The sequence below is a fragment of the Tamandua tetradactyla genome, chromosome X (genome assembly GCF_023851605.1).
Source record: "Tamandua tetradactyla isolate mTamTet1 chromosome X, mTamTet1.pri, whole genome shotgun sequence".
NCBI lineage: Eukaryota > Metazoa > Chordata > Mammalia > Pilosa > Myrmecophagidae > Tamandua > Tamandua tetradactyla.
Window position 1 is genome coordinate 65,063,994 of NC_135353.1, and position 19,051 is coordinate 65,083,044.

At 37.0% G+C, this 19,051-nt stretch overlaps 1 protein-coding gene across 1 annotated transcript in view; it reads left to right on the forward strand.

The window, feature by feature from the left end:
- MORC4 (MORC family CW-type zinc finger 4) overlaps positions 1 to 19,051 on the forward strand; it is a 61,437-nt gene that overhangs the window by 24,461 nt on the left and 17,925 nt on the right. The window contains 5 exon segments of the mRNA XM_077144921.1: positions 256 to 366; positions 4,042 to 4,170; positions 6,019 to 6,087; positions 6,478 to 6,529; positions 7,927 to 8,102. Coding sequence (XP_077001036.1) covers positions 256 to 366; positions 4,042 to 4,170; positions 6,019 to 6,087; positions 6,478 to 6,529; positions 7,927 to 8,102 — 537 coding nt within the window.

Genomic DNA, 19,051 nt, shown 5'->3' on the forward strand with positions numbered 1-19,051 from the left:
TAGAACTTGATATTTTTTAAGACTCATGACTTTTTTACCTTCACACCCAAAGCAAATATTCAACATTGTAAATTTTGTCATCTTGACATGCAATTTGCAAATGCAGTAGATTCTCATCTTAGTTTCTGAAAGTTCAAAACTAGCTGAATATTCTAAGTTGCTGACTTGTATTAAATATGAGCTTCTCAAAGATTCTAGAATTGTTTGACAATCACTGAATCTTGATATAATGCTTTGTCTTGCTTATTCTTTCAGGTTGACAATAAATGCCCTTGCCCAGAAGCTAAATGCTTATTGGAAGGAAAAGACATCTCAAGAGAGTTTTGAAAGCTCTGTCATAGCCAGGCCAGTACCATGAATAAAACTGTATAATGTGAACGTATTAGATGTGTTAGTTTGCAAGCTGCTAGAATGTGATATACCAGAACTGGATTGGCTTTTTAAAAGGGAATTTAATAAATTACAAGTTTACAGGTCTAAGGAAGTGAAAGTGTCCAAATTAAGGCACCAAGAGGTTACCTTCACTCAAGGAAGGCCAATGGGTCAGGAACACCTCTGTCAGCTGTAGTCACATGGCTGGCATCTGCTGGTCCCTTGCTCCTGGGCTCCATTCCTTTCAGCCTATGTTCATATGGGGATTCTTAACTTTGCTTCTCTGGGGCTGGCTTTCATCTCTTGACTTCCCTTGGCTCTCTCCAGTTTCTGGCTTTCTTAACATACCATCGTGATGTCTACTGGGCTCCAAGCATCTCCAAACATCCGTGTCTCTGTTTTTTGAAGCAACTATTCTCCAAGCATCTACATCTCTTCCTGTTGACTCTGAAGCTTCTGTTGGTTCTGTCTCTCTGCAAAATGTTTCCTCTTTTAAAGGATTCCAATAAACTAATCAAGACTTAACCTGGAATGGGTGGAGTCACATTTCCATCTAATCAAAAGGTCACACCCACAACTGGGTATGTCATATCTCTTTGGAGATCATCGCATCAAAAGTTTCCAACCTACAGTATTGAATCAGGATTAAAAGAAATGGCTGCCTCCACAAGACTGAACCAGGATTGAAACATGGCTTTTCTGGGGTACATAATACTTTCAAACTAGCACAGTGTACGTGGGAAAATGGAAGAAACTAGAGTAAGGTGGTACTTTATACATCAGAAAGTTTAATTAACTGAAATTAGGAGATCACAGGTACATAATTGTGCCATTCTCTAATCCTCTGTGTTCTGGTTTAACACTTGTGGGGTTTGAATTCCAATTATGATTAATTTAGCACCATTAATTTATCCTGCATTTAGTGATTCGGTAGAAAATGATGGTCATTTAAATGAAACACTCCTAGGTTGAAAATCTGTATCTACTTCTTTATAGCTTAGATAATTGAGTCACTTCACCTTTCTGAGTATATTAAATCAGGTGACATACAATTCCTAGCACAGTGCCTAGCATACAGTAGTTGATCAGAAATACTAGCAAAGTTCTGTTTTCTGTATTACTGGTGAACATTGTTAGAACTGCACCAAGGTATTTGAGAGGAGAGTTAGAGAACCCAGCATATTAGAAAGAAGATAGAATTTATGAATCTCAGATAGGAAATTATACACAGAAGTATAGATCAGGATGAAATGCCCCAGTAGGCCAGGGAAGGGGGCATAATACAGAGGATAGAATGAGTAACAATACATATAAGTCGGTTACACCATCATCTAGACAAAGATTACAGTGTTAAAGTTTCATTTTGGAGTAGGCACATGTTTGTTTGTTTTTTAAACCGGAAATCATAAGACAAATGTAATTTAAAATTCTGTTTCACATTTAACTTGATTGCTGTCTGTATAGCACTATCTTTGTATTCTAAAGATCTCAACTCATCTCCAACCTTCATGGTTTTCAAAAAAAAATGCAAATAAAATAAGATGCCATTTTTTGCTTTTAAAATTAGCAGTGATTAATGGACAGAAAAAGTTCATTCACTGCTGATGTGCATGTGTGTGTACATATATGTATTGTACAACCGTTCTTGAAGCAGAATCATAATACAAGCTTTTATTGAGTACTTATATGCCAGGCACTGTTCTAAATTCTTTACATGTAATAACCCTATGAGATATGCATACATCACTTTGCAAATGTAGAGACTGAAACACTGAGAGCTTAAGTAAAACTTGCCCTAGATTTACACAAGAAGTAAGTGGTAGAGCTAAGGTTCAAATGTAGACAGGCCCCCAAACCTAAGTTCTTAACTGCCACATTCTTCTGAATGGATGCAGTGAGGGGAGTATGATACAGTCCCCTCAAATACCTACATACTGCAAGCATGAGCTAAAAACCTCTCCTGTTTGCCTGGATGGAAAAATTTACAATACTCAGCATGTAATTCAAATCAGGGAATTGCTTCCTCTATGCATGCTTGTCTCTGAGAGAGGAATACTGGCATGTTTCTACAGAAGGCTCTCTTTGTGTGCATGTAGACCCAAAGCTAAAATGACCTTTCCTCTCCTCTCTTACTACTATGAAATTGTAGTAATTCTTTAGAGCTGGCTCGGGCTCTAAAGAAAATAGTAGTTGTATGGAAATATATAAACACCAGAGGTCAGGCCTGAGCTTAAGAGTTTAGAGGTTGCAAGGCTGGAGCAGCCTGGAGCTTAGACGATACAAAGCTGTAAAATCTAAAAATATATGCAAACTTTCTTTGTTAAAATGGGGTCTTTTAAAAAAAGAGAAGCTTACTACATTTGAATGGTAAATTGAATGCCTTTTATTTTCTTCCTTGTATCTTTCATTATTTTGAGGGTTTTCTATAATGAGCTTATATTACTTTTATAACTAGAAACAAACTATTTAAAAATATCTAAAAATATATGCAAACTTTCTTTGTTAAAATGGGGTTTTTAAAAAAAAGAGAAGCTTACTACATTTGAATGGTAAATTGAATGCCTTTTATTTTCTTCCTTGTATCTTTCATTATTTTGAGGGTTTTCTATAATGAGCTTATATTACTTTTATAACTAGAAACAAACTATTTAAAAAGATAAGAAAGTAAAAAAAGATAAGGAAGATGTTTAAGAAATGAAAAACCACACTACTCTATTGAAATGTCTAATAAAAGAACAGTATAAATGTAACATATATAAAACCTGTCTTGAATTAAATTGTGTTGCTTGAATTGGCCTGAGGGTGTCCCTCTACCCTCTTTCTGTGTCTTTTTTCCAGCCTTCCTCCTTCCCACTCCAGCCTTCCTTTCATACCTGAAGTACTGACTACTACTGTGGGAAAGGGTTAAAAGTAGAAATCTGAAAGAGTTTTATCTTAATAATTTAACCTGACTGTTGGTCTGGAGCTACCATTTCTGTGTATGAAATTTAATCAAATTTTTATTACTTTTTAAGGTTAATTTGGGGATTATGGACCTAATACAATTTTGATTGAAGTATTAACAAAGGCTTTTTATAAAGGAAAGAAAAAGAGCAGTAGGGAGTTTTCTTCAGGGAATTGCAGTAGTCGTTTTGATGACAGTGCTTCAGTGATTCTTCTAAATGTATTTTAAACTTGTCGTGCGATTGGACAGAAGCAAGCAAAATGTTTCTAGGAGTTTTAATCCTTGGAAATATTGTAATATGTATAACATTTTTTCTTAATACATTTTAAGTAAAAATTATCCTATTTTCTTGCTTAAAACAAGAGATTCCAGGATAAATATTATTGACGTTCATAAATATTGGTAGCTCACCATGTTAATACCTGTTGGTATCTGCTTTAGTTTTATCATTATGAAGTTAAAAATGTTTACATTTTTGACGATGAATGATGACATTTCTCAGATCTTTCATCTATAAAATTATGTTCTTACACTTTTAGGATGTGCCTTTTTTTTTTTTTTTTAACATGGAAAGGCACCAGGAACTGAACCTGGGTCTCTGCCATGGCAGATTAGAATTCTGCTGTTGCGCCACCATCGCACCACCCAAGGATGTACCTTTTTAATGTAAGATAAAGGACAGAGCTAGGATGTACACAGTCATACTTCTCCTTTCCCCCATTCAGGAAGATTCCTGACCAGACATGGGTACAGTGTGATGAGTGTCTTAAGTGGAGGAAGCTTCCTGGAAAGGTTGATCCATCTACTTTACCTGCAAGATGGTTTTGTTACTATAATTCCCATCCAAAGTACAGGTAAGGTTTCAGTACTCAGTATTATGCTGAGGTAACTCCTGATATGTCTCTATATTCTTAACTATTTTTCTTCTTCAGCCTGGTATTCAAGCCTCTGTGCCAGCTGATCCCACCTGACATATCCAGCCTTTTCATTCTCCTTATACCCTAATACAAACCCTGTGCTTTAGTCAGTCCTGTGGCTTCAGTATTCCCCACACAGACTATTCTCTTTCCTCATCCATGACTTTAATAGTGCCTTTCCTCTTGCTTGCAGTGACCTTCTGCATTCTATCCATCTATCCAAATCACATCCATCTGGGGCGCTTGTCTTGGTGTGATACTTTTCCTGTTGAAAATTGTTTATAGTAGTCTTACTCTGGCTTCCTATGGTATTCACTTCTTGACATTTGTTTACATACTGTTTTCTCTTATTTTGTATATTGTTCATATATATATACTTTTGCTCTTCCAGAGACTGTAAACTCTTTGAGACCAAGAGCCTTAAAGGTTTACAGTTTTCTTCATATGGCTACTACACCTGAATCTGTGTTATAGTACCTATTGTATATTGAATGCTGTTTGTTTACGTATTTGTCTTCCTGACATCTAACATAGTGCTTGGCATATCCATGGGCATTACAATTTAACAAATATTTATTGAATTGGCTTGATAGTCACATAGGCTCATAATAATAAACCAGTTTGCTTTTGTTCAGCTGTTACTTTATTTAAAAAGTTATTTTTGGAAGGATAAATGCTGATTTAAAAAAACGTGCTAAAACAGTATGCATTTTAGGAAAAAAGCTATAAGGAGGAAATCAAGTAAATGAAGTCTGTGTCTGTAATGTGTAAACATTTTCCCATAGTCTCCAGATGTACCTGTGCACCTCTCCATGAATAGGAAATGGAATTGTGTGATTAGAATATGATTGAATTATGTCCCTCCTTCCTATTAGTTTACACTTAGTCCAGGAGACATGTACTTCCAGGCCAGTTTGCCCCCTATAAAATGGATATAACGTAGGATTTCCAATGATTATTTCTATTTCTAGGATCACTTTTGTTCATTGAATAAATTTTCTATTACTCCTTTCAGGTTTTTTGTTTTTGTTTTTTGTTTTGTTTTGTTTTGTTTTTGCATGGGCAGACACTAGGAATCGAACCCAGGTTTCTGGCATGGCAGGCGAGAATTCTGCCACTAATCCACCATTGCACTGCCCTCCTTTCGGTTTTTATTCCTAAAATTATTTTCTTCTTGCTTTATATATAGAACGCGTCCTTTCATGTATAGAATTCTCTTTTATCTCTTCTTTGCTAATCTCTGTTCTGGTTTTTTTACAGTGTGATCTCCTAGTCCCTTATTGCTGCTCTCTGTTTATCATAGCCTCTGACTTTTCTTCTTCAGACATTATTATCTAATCTTAGATATCTTCATACTTCTAGTCTGCACCTTGAGAACTATTTTCTTAGTAGACAAGAGGCAAAAGACCTAGGTTCTAGTCTGAGCAATATTTCCTTAGTGTGGAACCTTGAACAAATCTCTCACATGTTTGAACTTTACTGTGTAAAAATAGAGATTGTATTTCTTGCGTCTACAATAATATGAATTTTGTAGTAGTCATGTACCTTGAATATTTCAGGATGAAGGTGTTTATGCACCAAAATAGTTACATGACAGTAGGCCTTGAAAAATGAACTGCTTCATGTTAGCCTGCCCCCAAGTTTTGTGACGTGGAAAGGTTCTGAAGTCTTGAATGTTAGAGGATTGTTAACCTGCCCTGTCATAGTTGTAAAGGAAGTAAAGTATAAAAGGTAAAGGGCATATTAATTATACTTCCAAAAGATGATTCCTTTTCTCTACTGCAGGAGATGCTCTGTTCCAGAGGAACAAGAATTCATTGATGAAGACCTGTACTTGAACAAAGCTAAGAAACAGTTGAGTATTTCTGAAGCAGTGTTCTTATATCATAGAGTAAAACAGCCTGACCCCTACTAGTAGGACAGGGGAGTTTTGAGAACAAAGATTACTATTTTGGGGATGAGGATTTTGAATGATTTCCTTCCTTACCTTTTTGTTTTCCCAGTTCTTTATTCCTTATAACCACCTCCTGAATGTCTCAACTAGTGATTGTTTTTAGTTCCTTCTTATTTACTGAGTCATTTGAAATCTCTCATCAGCAGTATAGTTCAGTATGGGAAACTTGTTATTCAGTGGCGCTCACAGAGTTTCTAATTTAGAAGGGATATAACAAATCTACAACTGGTAATCCATTCCAAGCTGAGAAGTTTCATGAGTGAACTAAATAACACTTTATCTTCCCCTAGAGATCAAACTGTTGAGAAGAAGAAAGTGCCTATGGAAAATGAGAACCACCAGGTAAGAGACAGACAATCCCCTTCCTTTTCTCACTCAAAATTTTCCCCAGCAGAGGATATAAGTTGAAGGAATCAGCAGTCTTGAAAGCTGCGTAGAAAAATGAACAGTTTTTTCTGGTGGTCCTTTTTTCATTGGAGCTTTGGTTTTGCTTTAATGTCTGTTGTTACTGAGGACCTATGGTCAGATCATCAACTAAGTTTCAGGAAAAATAGTAGAACCAAATCATTTATTTCCCAAATTCAGATTCAGTACTGATTCTGGACAGTATGAATGTCACATTCAGTGTCACAGAATATTTAGGATTGTGTGCCATTGTCATATAGGTTACTCTTATTGAGTATTGAATTTTCCCTTCTTTCTTAGGATGCCAGGATTCAGGGGTGAATCCTTCCTCCTTCCTCTTTATAAAAAGGGGTGGTTCTTTGTGTCTCTTCCCATCCCTGCTTTCAGGCTGGCTGGCTTTATAAAGACTTTGCTGTTTTGAATTTTCAGGAGCACTGTCTCTCGGACATGATTGCCCAACTCCGGACGCTGAAGGGTGCAATAAGGTTGGCCGTCCTTTCAGGGACACTCCTTTTCTGACAGCCACCATAGCACCCATATATCTTTCCCACCCAACCTTCCTTTCTGCATGATTTTCCTGTTGACCCTCTTTCCCAGAGAGACCTGCTAGTCGCATGTTAGATTCACCTTCCACCCACTCAATCAGGATAGGTCAGACTGGTGAGGATAGGGCAATTTAGTGGTAATTCTTTTCATATCCTGCCAATACCAAGGCATATGAATAATCAGGCTTCATACTCTAATATCTTGGCTTAATAGTCTGATATAGAGATTGGGAGGTTTCCTGGGATTGCCCTGTCATCATTCAGTTTACCTCCTCTTTATATTCCTTCACCTTAATCATTCATACTGTGTTCATGAACTGGCTTTCCCACAAGACCCCAGGTGCATGTCTCTGTGTGTATGCACTACATTAGTCTCTCGCATGCATTTCTCCAAAACCAGCACAGACACTCTTGCTGCAATGTATTCCCCTCCACCCCTGCCTTCGTTACAGATCTCAGGGAAGTGAAAATCCAGTCTCAGATTGGGTGAAAAGAGAGAATTAGACAGTAATATAAGGGGCCTGGGTTTATGTTATGGGTGGGATAACTCGTTATGAGCCAATATGTGAGTTGGAAGAGATCTGTTGGTGTTCATCTGATAAGGTTGATAACTGAACTTTCCTGGGTTCCATGTCCTAGTGTACCTTACTGTGTGCTGTTGTTTTGTATAGTAAACAGGTTCTTTTTCTTTGGCCAAGTGTTCTTTCCTAGCATCAGAGGGATTAATCCATCCTTTGGTGTATTTGGCTTGAAATTGAGAACTTTATGAATCATTTCTTTCTTTGCTAGGTATTCACTCATCCACTGAGGATCTCTACTGTTCAAGATATGTCTGGATTGAATAATAAGACAATTGGAGATGAGGTTATTGATAGCCCTCGTCTGTCCCCATCCATTGGAGAAGAAAGTAGAATTACTGCTCTTCAACTTAAGTCTCTGGATTCCAGTGTTTTTCAGTTTTCCAGGTGGGTAAAAAAGTCTTTCTTCAGTAGTAAGCTCCAGTGTCAGCTTTCCAATAGAGTAAGTTGGTATGTTGGCATGTTTTATCATGTCTATATTTTTTCTAAAGCCTAGCGTGGAATTCAGAAGGATAAACACCATTTTGCATTGATGAAACTGTGTTGTATCTACCCTCAGTTTTTCAACACTGCAACTGCTATTTCATCTTATAAAATTTTTTTACTTTTTTTGAGGTGATCATTTGCTAATTGTACTTTTATGTACCATATATTCACATTATTTTGGGAAGTGTGCAAGTGAAATAATAGACATGAAAACGCTTTGAAAAACAAAAAGTGCTATACAAATGTAAGATAATGTTACATAGATAAGCATTGTTCCTTAAGTTTATGGATATTGGAGTCCTCTGGGATCTCATAAGCCTAGCACATGTTATCCATGTATAAAAATAACTATTTAGACGTTTGTCTATAGCTTTAGGTAAGCCTCCTATTCATTGTTTCTTGGAGTAAATTATTAGTATAAATTTACTCTCAGGCTGTGCTTGTCCATCTTTAAAGTCATCAACATTATTTTGTAAATCTTCATAACAAAGAAGGTCATAATTATTCTTTTTCTTCAAATATCAAGAGTACATGAAGCACTGAAAGATTGCCATGGAACTGGAACTCAGGACTCCTAATTGTGACTCCTTGCTTTCTCCTGTCTACTCTATTTTTTATTTCTGGCAGTGCCAAACCACAGGGCAGGCATATCGTTGCTTTGTAATAGTAGAAACTTGTACAGTCATCGGACTTATATAGTAGAATGTGAACTTTTCATTGGTGCTTTTCAGTTTGGATCGCTTAACAATTTGTAGGATCAGGCAATAGAACACACAGTAGGCTAAAATTGCCCTCTGTTTTGCTTTTTTTTCCCCCTCATTGTTACTGATTCTTTTTCCTGTTTCTTGCTTCTTAGGCGAAGTTTTTCAGCTTTTCATCTAGACAAATTTCTCTGTAGGTATGCAAGTCCCCTATTCAATGATTCTTCCATAATTAAGTCCTGTAGATAATGGTAGGATCCCATGACTCCCAGAAGATGAACAAAAAGCCTCAAGAGAAGGTCAGTTTTTAGGAGAAAACTAATAAAACTCTCAAGGAGTTAAATAAGGCTATATATGAAAGCATCTAGAACAGGGCCTTGAATATAGTAAGTGCTCAATAAGTAATGCTTGAATGTAAATCATATTGAAGGAGCAATTTCTGAGATTGAACTATGCAGTGAAGGAGTGAAAAATGTAATCCAGCCTGAGTGTCAAGAGCTTCAGCCTAACCCTCCTGTGTTTCCATTCATAGTTTTCCGGCTTTCATTGCAGGTTGGGAGGAGTATTCAGTAAGTGCTGTGTGTTTTTGAACTATGTCTTTGTCTTCCAGAGATGCTCATGTATCACCATTGTCACAGGAGCATCGGGTGTCATTACTCTTAAGGCTGTGCTTTCCCTGCTATGACCACTTTTCCTTTTTTTATTTTTCGGTGTTTATTTTGTAACTCAATAGTAGTTTTGGTAACCTGAACAGGATTACAAGTAATTTATGTATGTATTTCATGAGTGCAGTATGACAGTACATCCATTGGGTGGCATACTTCAGTCTCTAGTGGGATTTTTCTCTGAGTCCTGATGGAGCTATTATATCCACAGTAGGGTTTTGACTTTAGAGGACAGGTAGAGGAAAGTACTTTGACTGTTCACGTGTGATTTTAATTTAGAGAATAAGAATAAGATTCTTTCCAGAGAAAGTAATGTGTGGTAATTGATGCTGCTAATGTCATTGTGTTTTGTAATTTCGGTAAATGGTCCTTTCAAGTTACACTTATTTGGGGATTCAGATTGATTTGTGGAGAGTATCTTTTTTATTTTGAGGAAAATAGATGCACTCAGATAAGATATCAGGGTTTTTGTTAAAACAATGTTAATAGCATAATAGGTTTCATCAAGAATTACAAAGGTCTCCTTTGTTATTATCAAAACCTGAAGCTGATAAGGACCTTTGGATCTTGTAGAGACCTCCAGAGAAAATAAAGCCTACATTACCCTAGAGAGTTTTTTTAAAAAAGTTTCAGTGGTTCAGATTATATGACCTGGCAGGAACTCTAGGGGGTTGACTTTGGAAATCGCTTTGTGAGTCTCACAAATCTAGCAGGGGGTAGGGGTGAAGGATCTGAAATAAAGAATAGGTTCAGCCAGTATGTAAGTAGGCATAACCTGTTAGGAGAATGCAGTTTACATGTGTTAAAGGAAATAATCCCTTGCCATTCATTCATTCTACAAGTATTTGAATGCTTACTGTATGAGGATGTGTTCATGATGGAATGAAAGATGAAGGAGCTTACAGTAGTCAGGTTTTCATATTTGTCATCAATACATGATAGATTCCATATAAGTGGTACAAAATAAGGCCATAAGTAGCCATAAGCATATGGACAAAGGGGAGAATTAGTGGCTGTAATTTTTTTAGATATATAGAGAGTCTTTGAGTAAGCTATATGTCAAAGACCAGTTAGCTCATGTTTAAAAGGATAACCCTCCCCCAAAAAATCTGAATTACACTGTAATGGGGGAGTGAAAGGAGAAGGGATATTTTAAGATGTTTAAAGGAATATTTGAAACAACAGACAAGGGGTAGAAATAGAAGAAAAATTTAATGACTAGGTAAGATTAATCCAGAGGTCAGTATTAATATTTTTAAAAGTATGATCTAGGAAACCGACTTCCCAAACAGAGAAATAAGGAACATGGCAGACTCTCCCCAACACAGAACTATTTTAGTTAACATTATTAAAAAGAAACAATCATTTGAAGTTTTCAAAAATTGTGCTAAGGGCTTGTGACAAATGGAGAAACATTCATTCAAGAAAATCTAAATCTTGGGAAGAATAGCAGGAGTTGGTGGAATTTGAGCAGTATCATGGTTGTCTCTCCCTCCCTCCAAGTACTGCCTTATGAAAATTACTTGAAGAACTCTATTCCAAGCAGATGTGTTTAAGAAAGTGGGGGGCTCCTTCTTACCCTAGCTCCCAATCTAGAGCTATAATTTTACCTTGGGAGGAGTTGTCCACTGGAATTTTATCATCTTCCCCAGTCCCACCTCACAGAACCTTTATTCCAGGCAGACCTGAAAGGAATCGCTCTCTCCTGTCCCACCCAATTTTCTCTTCTCCTGACTAGCCCCCACTCATAGGGTGGAAGCTCTACTCCAGGCACAGTAAACCTAGATCATGGGGACACTTTGCTCCTGCTGCAACTAGCTCTAAGGCAAGCCAAGAATACTAGGGGGCCGTCACCATCCCAGTGCCTGCTCATAAAGGAAGGGTTACACTCTGGGAGAAATGAGCCACTGTCCCCGCCTCTTAACTTTTGTGCACTGGTGCAGAGGTTCTGCACAGGGAAAGAAGTAGTTTTCAAAGATGAAGAATTCTGTAGCTCTACATAAGGCAACAAACTTTATTTGAAACTGTAGGTTTTTCATATATTTCCTTTGTCATATTAAGGAAGTTTCCTTCTATTCTGAGTTTTCTAAGTGTTCAAGAAGCAGTGCTGGTTGTGAAAACTTCCTGTCTGATGCTCCTTTTATCTAGGGTATGGACAGATGAGTAAAAAATATGAATGTAGAGGGTAGTGCAACGGTGGTTCAGTGGCAGAGTTCTCACCTGCCGTGCGGGAAACTTGGGTTTGATTCCCGGAGCCTGCCCATGCAAAAATAAATAAATAAATTAAATAAATAAATAAATAAATAAATATATATATATAGAGAGAGAGAGAGAGAGAGAATGAACAAATAATAGGAGAGACGAAGGTTAAAATAAATTCTGTAAATGGAAATACCAGTGGTCAATGAGAGGAGGGGTAAGGAGTATGGTATGTATGAGGTTTTCCTTTTTATTTCTTTTTCTAGAGTGATACAAATGTTCTGAAATATGATCATGGTGATGAATGCACAGCTATGTGATATTGTGAGTCATTGATTGTAACCATGAATGGAATGTTTGTTAAGATTTATCAATAAAAATATTTAAAAAAAGAAAAAAAGAAAAAGCAGTGCTGGATTTTGTCACATGCCCTTTCTGTATCAATAGAATTGATCATTTGTTTTTTTCCCTTTGTTCTGTTAATGTGCTGATTACATGTATTGATTTTCTTATGTTGAACCACACTTACATACCTGGGATGAATCCCACTTGATCATGTTGTATGATTGTTTTGATGTGCTGTTTGACTCGGTTTCTTAGTATTTTGTTCAGGATTTTTATAAATCCGTGTTCATAAGAGAAATGGGTCTGTAATTTTCTTTTCTTCTCGTACCTTTATCTTGCTTTGGTGCGAAGGTAATGTTGGCCTCGTAGAATGCATTAGGGATTCATTGAGCAGGATTGGTGTTAATTCTTCTTGGAATATTAAGTAAAATTTCCTTGTGAAGCCAACTGGTTCCAAGAAGGTTTGAATGTTTTTGATTACTGATTCCATCTCTTTATTAGTTTGGGGTTTGTTGAGATCTATTTCTTCTTGAGTCAGTATGGGTGGTTTGTGTGTTTCTAGGAATTTGTCTATTCGTTTTAGTTATCTAATTTATTGTAATACCGTCGATCCTGTTATGATCCTTTTTAATTCATTGGGGTTGGTAGTAGTGTCCCCTTTACATTTTTTATTTTAGTCATTTATGTCTTCTCTCTTTTTTCTTTTTCAGTGTAGATAAAATTTTGTCAATTTTATTGAGCTTTTCAAAAAAGGAACTTTTGGTTTTTGATGATTTTGTTGTTTTTTTATTCTGTTTCCATTTATCTCCACTCTAATATTTGTAATTTCCTTCCTTCTGCTCACTTTGGGTTTAGTTTGTACTTCTTTTTCTAGTTATTCCAGTTTTGAGGTTAGGTCTGTAATTTGAAATCTTTCTTTGTTTCTAATGTACGCATTTAGAGCTATAAATTTCACTCTCAGCACTGCCTTTGCTGCGTCCCATAAGTTTTGGTAAGTTGTATTTTCATTTGCATTTTCTTCAAGATATTTCCTAATTATCTTTGTGATTTCCTCTTTAACTTGTTGATTATTTATGAGACCATTGTTTAATTTCCACATATTTGTGAATATTCCATTTCTCTCTTTGATTTCTGTCCTCATTCCATTGTGATCAGAGAAAATACATTGTATTATTTCAGTATTTTTTAATTTATTGAGACTTATTTTGTGACCTAACATATGGTATGTTCTGGAGAATGACCCACGTACATTCGAGAAAAATATGTATTCTGTTGTTGTTGGGTGAGGTGTTTCTATATGCCTGTTAGGCCTAGTTGGTTTAGAGTATCGTCACATCTTGTATTTCCTTATTGATCTTCTGTCTAGATGTTCTATCCATTATTGGAAGTGGTGTATAAAAGTTTCCTACTATTAACGTTGAACTGTTGATTTCTCCTTTCAAATCACTCTGAATTCTCTTCATATATTTTGGGGCTCTGCTTTGTTATCTTATTGAATTGACCCTTTATCAATTTGTAACGACCATCTTTGTCCCTTGTAACTAACTGATTTTGAATTTGTATATTTTATCTGATATTATTCTAGCTACCCCAGCTCTCTTTTAATTACTACTTACATGTTAGAGTTTTTCTATCTTTTCACTTTCAACCTAATTATGTCTTTGAATTTAAGATGTCTGTTATAAACAGCATATAGATGGGCCATGGTTTTCTATCCCTTCTGTCAATATGTGCCTTTTGACTGGAGAGTTTAATCCATTTACTTTTAAAGCTATTCCTGATAATGCAGGACTTCTGCCATTTTGCTATTTAGTCTTTGTAAGTCTTATATCTTTTTTGTCCCTCAATTTTTCCGTTAATGCCTACTTTGATACTTATTTGATTTTTTTATGCTGTTTCATATTAAGTTCCTTCTCATTTCTACCTGGATATATTTTTCGTATATTTTCCTTCTAGCTACCATGGGGTTAAAATTTAATATCCTAAATATGTAACAGTCATTTTTGATTTAATACCAACTTCACTTCTGTAGCATACACATGTACTGTTAGTATATACCTCCATTCCCCCACCTTTTGTTGTATTCATCATAAATTATATCTGTGTACATTTTATATCCAAAATCATATATTTTGTGCCTAACTTTTTATGCATTTGCATTTTGATACCTGTAAGGAGTAAGAGGTGGAATTGTATACCAAAAAAATTACAGTATAGTAATACTGTCATTTATGATTATCCAGATGGGTACCTTTACCAAAGGTCCTTACTTCTTTTTACCACTTTGAATCTCTGTATAGTATGTTTTTCTTTTAGTCTGAAGAACTCCCTTTATTATCATGTGTAGGGCAGATCAAGTGGTGATGAACTCATTCAGCTTTTGTTTATCTAGGAATGTTTTAATCTCTCTTTCATTTTTGAAAGAAAGTTTCACCAGATATATAATTCTTTATTGGCAGATGTTTTATTTCAGCAAACTCAGTGCCTTCTTTCTTCCATGGTTTCTGATGAGAAATTGAAACAATCTTAATGGGACTGTCTTGTATATAATATATTGCTTTTCTCTTGCAGCTTTCAGAACTCTCTGTCATTTGCTTTTGACAGTTTGTTCAGTATGTGACAGGGCATATTTTTCTTCAAGTTTATCTTTTTTGGTGTTCTCTGGACTTCTTGAATGTGCATATTCACATCTTTGCTAAGTTAGGGAAATTGTCTCTCATTATTTCTTTCAGTATTCCTACCACTTCTTTCTTTCTTCTCTTTCTGGCACTCCCATACGTCATGTATCAGTATACTTGATGGTGTCCCAGAGGTCCCTTAGGCTGTTTTCACTTTTATAGTTCTTTTTTCTTTCTGATCCTCAACCTGACTCTTTTCAAGTAGCTTGTCCTTGATACCACCAGTTCTTTCTTCTACCAGTGCCAATCTGCTGTTGAACGTCTTGGGAATTTTTCATTTCAGTTATTGTGGTCTTCAACTTCAGTAATTCTGTTTGGTTCTTTTAAAACTTTCTATCTCTCTATTGAGAGTCTCATATTGTTCCCATTGTTTTCCTTCATTCCTTTAGTTCTTTCTCTATATTTTCCTTTAATCTCTTTGAGCATACTGAAGATCACTATTTTAAAAGTCTTTGGCATGACCATGGTCTGGTCTTCTTCATTAATGTTTTCATAACTGCATTTTAACACCTGTAAGGTGTTTTGAATGGGTCATCATTTCCCTCTTTGTCTTCTAATATTTTGTTTTACACTGTACATTTTAATATTTTAAAATGTTAACTCTGGGATTTATTCCCTGAGATGTCTTTTTCTTGAGTTTGTAACCAGCTCAGAGATTTTCTGAGTGTCAGGAGCTAACAAAATCAAGGAAATCTAAGCACAAAACACCCTTCACCATCTTTGCAAGTTGACTTTGTGTTGGCTGGTGCTCTCCATCAGAGTTTGGCCCTCCTAGCAGGAAGGTCAACCAGAGGTGAATGCAAAGTGTGATATCCTCCCTGTTTTTCCTCGGCTTGTAAATTGTCCTGGGCTTGGCCTTACTAGTGTTCTTAGGAGTTCCCCTGTTTGCAGGAGTTTGAATTCCCTCTCTATTTTCCAGGAAACTGATCAGCTCCCTCTTCTGGGTCTTCCACTGCAGGCCTTAAAGCTGATAAAGTTTTGCCCCAGGCCATCCACCTCAGTTTTCTCTTACACTGCTTTCCTTATTGCAAATTGCTTTTTCCTGGAGGGCAAATTCTGAGAGGGGGGACTTGTCTGAGAAGAGTTTCCCAAATCAGTCTTTCCCATCTGGAACCAGGCCAGAGACCTGCAAAGGGAGAACTACCAGTTCCAAACCACCCTAGGGAGGGGATGAAGGAGGAGCCAAGAAGTGTACCGGGAGCTTCTTCCATGGCTTCCTAAAGCTGGGCTTTGACTTGGCCCCTACCTTAGCCAATGCAACATTTCAGCTGTCCTCTGCAGTTCTGAGGAAGTGAATCATGTTTTCATTTCTTCTAACACCTTTGTTCCAGGCATATTGGAATAATGTCCACCCTCAGAGCCAGGTCCTCAGTGATCCATAGTAGCTAGTCAAAAAGCCTTTATCAATGATTGGCCCAGGCTTACCCACCCCCCACCTCCAAGATCCAGGGGAAATGGATTTTTACGTACCTCTGTGTGGTACATAAGCTGTACGTCTCTGGCTCCAACAAACTGTGCCAGGGGCCAAAATCCACTGCTGCCTGCCTTGAGAGTAAAGGATGGAAACTGGTAATTGCTGCAAAGAGAGCAATTTACTGCTATTTACTATAATTTACCAACCTCTTCCTCCCATTCTTCCCTGGATGATGTACAGTGTTCTACCAGGCTCTGGAGTTACAAAATAGTTGATTCAGACAATTCCTGCCTTTGGATAGTTCTGATTCCTGGAGCTTCCTACTCTGTCATCTCTCTCCCACAGCTCTAGTTCCTCCAGTTTTGAGATTAGGTCGCTGGGCTGGCATCTTTCCTCTTTTTAAATAAATTTCCCTCTCAACACTGCCTTGTATTTTCATTTTCTTTTGCCTTAAGATATTTCCTAATTTTCCTTCTCATTTCCTCTTTAATCGACTGGTTAAGAGTTCCTAGTTTAATTTCCACATATTTTTAAATTTTCAGTTCCTCCCTCTTATTGATGTCTAGTTTCATTCCATTGTAGTTGGAGAAGATACATTGTATGATTTCAGTGTTTTTTAATTTATTGAGACTTCTTTTGTGATTTGTGTTTATTTGAAACCTAACATGGAGAATTCCCTGTTTAAAGGTATTGTCAAAAACAATGGTAATCTTAGTAAAAGCAATTAAGAGGACATTCATAACTCTGTGATACAAGTAACAATAAGCAAAACAACAATCATAAATTTAGTAGAGAGAACCAGGGAAAGAGCGCCCATAAGAACCTTCCTGGGGTCACAGTTAACCGTGGGAGTCTGGAAGGCTGTGTACAAGCACTAAGCTGTACCACTCAGGAGCAATCAAAGAAGGCCGTAAGGCAGATTTGAAAGCATTCCCCAAGCTATACACAGTTGAAACAACAACGGTTAAAAGCCTGACTGGCACTAGGGTCTTAAGCACAACCTCTCACCATCCACTGGCTTAATAATAGTAAGGTACTCTGACCCAAGAAAAGCTCCTAGGAAACCAGGCTTAAAAATAAATCAAACATATATCCCTGGTGGTTTGAAAGACTTTGTATATGCCCAAGGCTATGCTCCTTCAGAAATTATTGGAGAGGAAAAATTCAAGCTACTAGTCCCTGGCTGGATGTGGAGTAAAAGTGCAAACTCCTTAAACTGTGATAGTAGCCTCCAAGCCACATACACACATCCAAAAGTAAAGGGTGAAAATCTAGCTGGCTAAAGGAGGATTAAGTACAGTCTTTGACTGGCTTATGATGACCTGGGACAAACCCTAGGTTGCCAGGTAAAAGATAAAAAAATAAAACAGAAACAAGAACAAATCATAACAGGAACATCAGAGTCTACACAGTATGGGGTAAATAAACTTCATGGAGCCAGTTAAGCCAAGTCAATGAATGAATGAATGACCAAGCAAATATCAAATCCCCAGGGAGATGGCATCAGTATCCAGAATTGCTATATTATGTTATCAAGAATGTCCTTTATTTCCAACAAAAAATTAAGAGAAATGCAAATAGACAATAAAGTATGACCTATACATAGGGGAAAAAAAACAGGCAATAGAACTAGTCTTGAATGAGCCCAAATGTTAGGATCAGCAGACAAAAACTTCAAAGCAGCCATTATAAATATGTTTAAAGAACTAAAGGAGACCATGTCTAAAGAATTAAGAGAAGGTATGATGACAACTCTTCAAATAGAAAACAATAAAAGGACAGAAGTTATACACTTTCTTAAAAGAATCAAACAAGTTTTAGAGGTGAAAAGTACAATAAAAAATTCACTAAAGGGGCTTAACAGTATATTAGACTTGGCAAGACAAAGAGAAATGAAGAATTGAGGAAAAAAGTGAAAAAGAATGAACAGAGGGAGTGACATCATCAATGTGGTGATAAAAGACAGCCCCTGAAAAAGCCTCCCCAGAGATTTAATGAATAAAAGGACCAATCTGCCTTTCTTAGATCTCTGGAGGATAGTAGAGACTGGAGACTCCACAAATGCTAAATTGAAGAAAAAAGAGAAATAGGTAGGAAATTTCTGTCACAGACCTGCAAGTCCCTTCTTATTACCCTCCCCCTCACTCAGTCCTGCACATTTAAGGAGTCACTCGGAGAGCAGCCTGAGTCCCTGCCATGGTGGACAGAGACTCTGGAGGTACTCGCAGTAGCAAGTTAGAACCTCGCACGTATCCAGGCACAGGGCACCCAAGTTCACAGAGACTCATGGCAGAACACAAGCTGCTGAGGAGTGCTGAGTACAAAAGGCCCCCACGGTGGGGTGAATTAAAAAAATAAAAAAGAAACCACAGTAGAACTTCTGGCAAGAACTGTTGTGTTGTCACTCAATTGAGTATACTCAATCTGGTATCTGCTGGCTGGGCCACCTAAATCCAAAACAGACATTTCTGGACTGACCCACCTCTCTGGATTGACTCCATCTGGTGGGGCAGCATACCCTAATGGGGAAGAAAACGGAGGTAGAAAAGCCTCATAGGACTAGAAAAAAGAGGGGCGGGAGAGGTTAAACTAAACTGCTGTAAGATAGGACAGGTCCCAGAACTAAAAGGTATAAGGAAAACCAGGCACTGAGTGAGGGAGATAATTTAAACAAATCATAGGACCTGGGGAGAAAATTCCACATAAAAACAAACAGAACAGATAAAGATTCCCAGAGTAGGAACAGAGGAAAAGATGCTTTCTCCTGGAGGTGAAACATATGTATAAAAAGTACAATCTTAAATTTTATACCATATATCCAGGGAAGAATCAGATGAAGAAGAGCTGA